Here is a 6,874-nt window from a genome sequence, read left to right as displayed (position 1 = left end):
AATTGAACATTGTCAATCAGTCTTCAGGGTTGAAATACTTTATATTGGTTTCAACCTTACAAAACAAAATTCATGTTGATGGATTTTCCCCAATCTTTATTAATGTTGGTACGGTATTATTTTACTTTGATTTAAATGGTTGCTATCCGAATATCGATAATTAAGACCAATGAGGGAGGATACAACAGTTTTTTTTCGGAATTTAGTTGTCAGTATCATAGTATGCGTGTTCTGGATGGATGCCCATGGATCCGTGGTAGATCGGATTCAATCCCCCAAATAGATCGTCAGTTCCGGTGCCATAGCTTCCTTCTTCCGGTGAATGTGGTTCGGGTGTGCTACCATGGTGACCAAAGCTACTACCGATAACTGGAATATCTGGATAAGCTGAAATATAAAGAGGCTGATATTAACTATTCATCATTCATTCAACATTCTTAGGATTAATGTATCCTCGTAACATCTCATATATACAGTAGAATACGAATCAATTACACTGAAAGGTAACGGGAGTGTGACTGTTCAGTACTCAGTAATATAAAAAAAGAGGGAACGGTACACCACTGTAGGTAACGGGAGTGTGACTTTTCAGTACTCAGTAATATAAAAAAAGAGGGAACGGTACACCACTGTAGGTAACGGGAGTGTGACTTTTCAGTACTCAGTAATATAAAAAAGAGGGAACGGTTCATCACTTTAGGTAACGGGAGTGTGACTGTTCAGTACTCAGTAATATAAAATAGATGGAACGGTACACCACTGTAGGTAACGGGAGTGTGACTTTTCAGTACTCAGTAATATAAAATAGAGGGAACGGTACACCACTGAAAGGTAACGGGGGTGTGACTGTTCAGTACTCAGTAATATAAAAAAAAAGAGGGAACGGTACACCACTGTAGGTAACGGGAGTGTGACTTTTCAGTACTCAGTAATATAAAAAAGAGGGAACGGTTCATCACTTTAGGTAACGGGAGTGTGACTGTTCAGCACTCAGTAATATAAAATAGATGGAACGGTACACCACTGGAGGTAACGGGAGTGTGACTGTTCAGTACTCAGTAATATAAACAAATGAGGGAACGGTACACCACTGTAGGTAACGGAAGTGTGACTGTTCAGTACTCAGTAATATAAAAAAAGAGGGAACGGTACACCACTGTAGGTAACGTGAGTGTGACTGTTCAGTACTCAGTAATATAAAAAAAAGAGGGAACGGTACACCACTGTAGGTAACGGGAGTGTGACTTTTCAGTACTCAGTAATATAAAAAAGAGGGAACGGTTCATCACTTTAGGTAACGGGAGTGTGACTGTTCAGTACTCAGTAATATAAAAAAGAGGGAACGGTTCATCACTTTAGGTAACGGGAGTGTGACTGTTCAGTACTCAGTAATATAAAATAGATGGAACGGTACACCACTGGAGGTAACGGGAGTGTGACTGTTCAGTACTCAGTAATATAAAATAGAGGGAACGGTACACCACTGGAGGTAACGGGAGTGTGACTGTTCAGTACTCAGTAATATAAAATAGAGGGAACGGTACTCCACTGGAGGTAACGGGAGTGTGACTGTTCAGTACTCAGTAATATAAAATAGAGGGAACGGTACTCCACTGGAGGTAACGGGAGTGTGACTGTTCAGTACTCAGTAATATAAACTAGAGGGAACGGTACACCACTGGAGGTAACGGGAGTGTGACTGTTCAGTACTCAGTAATATAAAAGAGAGGGAACGGTACACCACTGGAGGTAACGGGAGTGTGACTGTTCAGTACTCAGTAATATAAAATAGAGAGAACGGTACACCAATGGAGGTAACGGGAGTGTGACTGTTCAGTACTGAAGAAATAACAAATAATAAAATAAAATGATGGTACGAAACCTCAGGTTGACATTGTTCTGTACTAAAACAAACTTATAGAGGTACTGACTAGTAACTAAAGAAATGTCGATGTTTAACGACACTGAGATGAAACTTAACAGATACTCTTAACGACTGAAATCGATCTAGAGGTACTTACTGTGGCCGAAGATGGATGAATCTATTCCACAGTCTCCACAGCACGGATAGTTTCCGCAGCAATCAAGACAAGCCGAATCCGGTCCGGAAAATTGCGGAATCAAACCATGCAGTCCAGCGTTCAGATCATCAATGAAACTCTTTGTGGACAGTACCTTCCTCTTAGATACAGCTAACTCTAGTGTAAACAGAATATGTATATAAATATATATAAATGTATATAAATATATGTAAATGTATATAAATATATGTAAATGTATATAAATGTGTATAAATGTATATAGATGTATATAGATATATATAATTTGTATAAAAATATATATAAATGTATATAAATATATATAAATGTATATAAATATATGTAAATGTATATAAATGTATATAGATATATATATAAATGTAAATAAATATATATAAATGGATATCAATGTATATAAATGCATATAAATATATATAAATATATATAAATGTATATAAATATATGTAAATGTATATCAATGTATATAAATGTATATATATGTATGTAAATGTATATAAATATATATAAATGTATATAAATATATGTAAATGTATATAAATATATATGATTTGTATATAAATATATATAAATGTACATAAATGTATGTAAATGTATATAAATGTATATAAATATATATAAATGTATATGGTGGATGTGCATTACAGTAATTAACATCTATAACGATATGGCCAATGTGTTAAACATATATTTTAAAACAACGTATTCATGAACAAAGACAATTCCATTAATTCTAAATATTTCTAAGCTTAGTTTAGTCATTTTATTAAAGTAATCAAACAAAAATTAATCAATACGCGTATTTTTCATCATGGGCTCCCATGAGAGTCTTCCAAACGTACTTCCTATTACATGTATTTGAATGATGTCCAATTTCCCTTGAAAGCTTAACGTTGTAGAAACAGAAAGAAATGTATATACTGCGGTATAGATATTAGTGTGATAAAGTAATGTATTTAATATAAAGTAGATAATAGTATGATATAGAAATGTAGGTGACAGTATGTATATACCAGCTTGTTATCACAGGATATGGAGTAGAACAATAAGATGATAGAATATTTAATGAAAGGAAAATCAACAGTTGCGTCATACACAATTAAATAAACTGTAATGTCAAGGATCAGGTGATTCACGACACAACAAAACATGATTTATGTACAAAGCATAAACAGTCAGGTAGCCCGTAGATACCTTTTGACAAAGTAAACACAATGCAATCATACAATAATGTGATATACAGTACGTCGTATTACACTCATACAATAATGTGATATACAGTACATCGTGTTACACTCATACAATAATGTGATATACAGTACATCGTGTTACACTCATACAATAATGTGATATACAGTACGTCGTATTACACTCATACAATAATGTGATATACAGTACATCGTGTTACACTCATACAATAATGTGATATACAGTACATCGTGTTACACTCATACAATAATGTGATATACAGTACGTCGTATTACACTCATACAATAATGTGATATACAGTACGTCGTATTACACTCATACAATAATGTGATATACAGTACATCGTGTTACACTCATACAATAATGTGATATACACTGTTTATAGTATAATTGATCAGAGCTATGCATATCCTAGACATTAAACTACTCACATATTATATAATACAACCATACAAAGATGTAACGGTAACATGTCATGATAAAACAAACATCTCAACACTTACCTAGAATATGTTGATATCCAAGGTCTGAAATATCACAGATTTAGCTGATATGACCTATCCTAGAACGTGTTGGTGACCAAGGTCTGAAATATCACAGATTTAGCTGATATGACCTACCCTAGAACGTGTTGGTGACCAAGATCTGAAATATCACAGTTTTAGCTGATATGACCTACCCTAGAACGTGTTGGTGACCAAGGTCTGAAATACCACAGATTTAGCTGATATGACCTACCCTAGAACGTGTTGGTGACCAAGGTCTGAAATATCACAGTTTTAGCTGATATAACCTACCATAGAACGTGTTGGTGACCAAGGTCTGAAATACCACAGTTTTAGCTGATATAACCTACCATAGAACGTGTTGGTGACCAAGGTCTGAAATATCACAGATTTAGCTGATATGACCTACCCTAGAACGTGTTGGTGACCAAGGTCTGAAATATCACAGATTTAGCTGATATGACCTACCCTAGAACGTGTTGGTGACCAAGGTCTGAAATACCACAGTTTTAGCTGATATGACCTACCCTTGAACGTGTTGGTGACTAAGGTCTGAAATACCACAGTTGTAGCTGATTTGACTTACCCTAGAACGTGTTGGTGACCAAGGTCTAAAATACCACAGTTTTAGCTGATATGACCTACCCTAGAACGTGTTGGTGACCAAGGTCTGAAATACCACAGTTTTAGCTGATATAACCTACCCTAGAACGTGTTGGTGACCAAGGTCTGAAATATCACAGTTTTAGCTGATATAACCTACCCTAGAACGTGTTGGTGACCAAGGTCTGAAATACCACAGGTTTAGCTGATATGACCTACCCTAGAACGTGTTGGTGACCAAGGTCTGAAATATCACAGTTTTAGCTGATATAGCCTACCATAGAACGTGTTGGTGACTAAGGTCTGAAATATCACAGTTTTAGCTGATATGACCTACCCTAGAATGTGTTGGTGACGACGGTCTGAAATATCACAGATTTAGCTGATATGACCTACTCTAGAACGTGTTGGTGACCAAGGTCTGAAATATCACAGTTTTAGCTGATATAACCTACCATAGAACGTGTTGGTGACTAAGGTCTGAAATATCACAGTTTTAGCTGATATAACCTACCCTAGAACGTGTTGGTGACCAAGGTCTGAAATATCACAGTTTTAGCTGATATGACCTACCCTAGAATGTGTTGGTGACTAAGGTCTGAAATATCACAGTTTTAGCTGATATGACCTACCCTAGAACGTGTTGGTGACCAAGGTCTGAAATACCACAGTTTTAGCTGATTTGACCTACCATCCAAATGGTGATGACCGAATTCTGAAAGACCACAGTCGTTACAACATCCGTGGCTTGCCGGTCCGCAGCACGCGAGACAGTAGTGTCCAGTTGTAAGGTCTCGCCGTAGGTAGGCTGGAGTAAGGTGAAATCATTGTTTATAATAAATTCAATTAAAATGACATTTGATATCACAGCTTCTTTCATCGTTAATCTATAATTCTATGTTTACCATGTATTTTATTTCTGGCTTAGTATAAGTGTTGACTCTGTAGGTAATTTCACTATTATTCTATAGTGTATGAAGAGTGCTTAACTGTTTTATTGTATGATACATAATCGATATACAATGCATGTATTTTGTGTTTTTAAGGCTATACACAGTCAATGTATACAAGTGTGAAACCAAAACGAAGAATTTTTATTTCACTTGATAGAGGAGGCAAGGAGAATAAAGTAAATACAAATATTATTCTATTCCAAAATCAAAAACGGTCCAAAACATATACAAAACGAAGGCTATCTGATTGAGAGCTGCGTTATATTTTTTCTCTGTATATAACCAGGTCGCTATTGATTCCATCCATAGGCTATATTTTGTGTGAGGATACGTCATGTCTTGAATATAATAGATATATGGACAAGATACCGACTTTACAGTCATTTATGTCCGTCTGTCCGATTCTGTTCCATTCCGTCTAATTATGTTGTGTTCTGTTCTATTGTCATATATATCTCTTAAGAGATTTGGTTCATATTTACCCCATAGTATCATAACATGTTCTACATCTGATCAGATTCTGGTTCATATTTACCTCATAGTATCATAACATGATGTTCTACACCTGATCAGATTCTGGTTCATATTTACCCTATAGTATCATAACATCATGTTCTACATCTGATCAGATTCTGGTTCATATTTACCCTATAGTATCATAACAAGTTCTACATCTGATCAGATTCTGGTTCATATTTACCCTATAGTATCATAACAAGTTCTACATCTGATCAGATTCTGGTTCATATTTCCCCTATAGTATCATAACATCATGTTCTACACCTGATCAGATTCTGGTTCATATTTCCCCTATAGTATCATAACATCATGTTCTACACCTGATCAGATTCTGGTTCATATTTCCCCCATAGTATCATTACATGTTCTATACCAGATTCGGCAGCTAACCGTCCGGGCTATCACTACCGTGTTGACATATCTACGTACTTATCACAGAAAAGATCAGTTACCACTTTCAAGCTTTAATGACTGTGTATGAATTATGTAGAGTGTTTTGGTAAATTATATGCATTATTCGTTTACAAATGTATAAAAACATTTAAAGTTAGAAATGTGAATCTCTGTAATTGGTTTGCAAAGGAAACGTCGACAAATTAACGAGTTACCTTGTGTAGTAACAGCAAAGCCGAGGAGAGCAAGTATTAACTTCATCGTGTCAGGAAGGAATGGCAATCGTCCGAGAAGGAGATTGCACAACCATATACATCTATAAAACAGCTGTCATTCACACGATCTCTGACATCTTATCTCCATACTAAGTCACTCAACATTCAATTATTTGGTCAAACAGATTTGGAGCTAGGATTATCATCTTTTTGAACGATTTCTAGTACATAAACAATAAAATGATATACTAGTATATTGTAAAATTAGGACAGGTAGAGCGTCATATAAACCTTAAAACTAGCATTTATAACGTCGCGAATACACGGTATGATTGGATGTAAGGTACAAACATGGATGACGAACGTAATTCTTTGACGAGTATGTTATATTCGTACAGATGTAAGCATGTCTATGCTCT

The 6,874-nt window shown here is 35.5% G+C and overlaps 1 protein-coding gene across 1 annotated transcript; it reads right to left on the bottom strand.

Annotated features, from left to right (window-relative positions):
* Window positions 1-202: 202 nt before the first annotated feature.
* Window positions 203-6,501, bottom strand: LOC132555686 (uncharacterized). The gene is made up of 4 exons (XM_060220041.1): window positions 6,456-6,501; window positions 5,067-5,183; window positions 2,022-2,198; window positions 203-387 (listed from the first exon to the last, which is right to left on the bottom strand). The coding sequence occupies exons 1-4, from the start codon at window positions 6,499-6,501 to the stop codon at window positions 203-205; spliced, it is 525 nt and encodes a 174-aa protein (XP_060076024.1).
* Between the last annotated feature and the right edge of the window lie 373 nt (window positions 6,502-6,874).

This window comes from Ylistrum balloti, unplaced genomic scaffold (genome assembly GCF_031769215.1).
Source record: "Ylistrum balloti isolate Yb309-2 unplaced genomic scaffold, AGI_CSIRO_Ybal_v1 Utg370510, whole genome shotgun sequence".
NCBI lineage: Eukaryota > Metazoa > Mollusca > Bivalvia > Pectinida > Pectinidae > Ylistrum > Ylistrum balloti.
The sequence above is the reverse complement of the archived record's forward strand: the minus strand, read 5'-3'. Positions and strand labels throughout refer to the sequence as shown.

Excerpts from the sequence above, each read along its gene's own strand:
- LOC132555686 (XM_060220041.1), bottom strand. The coding sequence starts at position 6,501 with ATGAAGTTAATACTTGCTCTCCTCGGCTTTGCTGTTACTACACAAG. Across the intron at positions 2,199-5,066 it reads CGGTCATCACCATTTGGATG|AGTTAGCTGTATCTAAGAGG; the intron begins GTAGGTCAAATC and ends TGTTTACACTAG. Across the intron at positions 388-2,021 it reads TTCATCCATCTTCGGCCACA|CTTATCCAGATATTCCAGTT; the intron begins GTAAGTACCTCT and ends TTTATATTTCAG.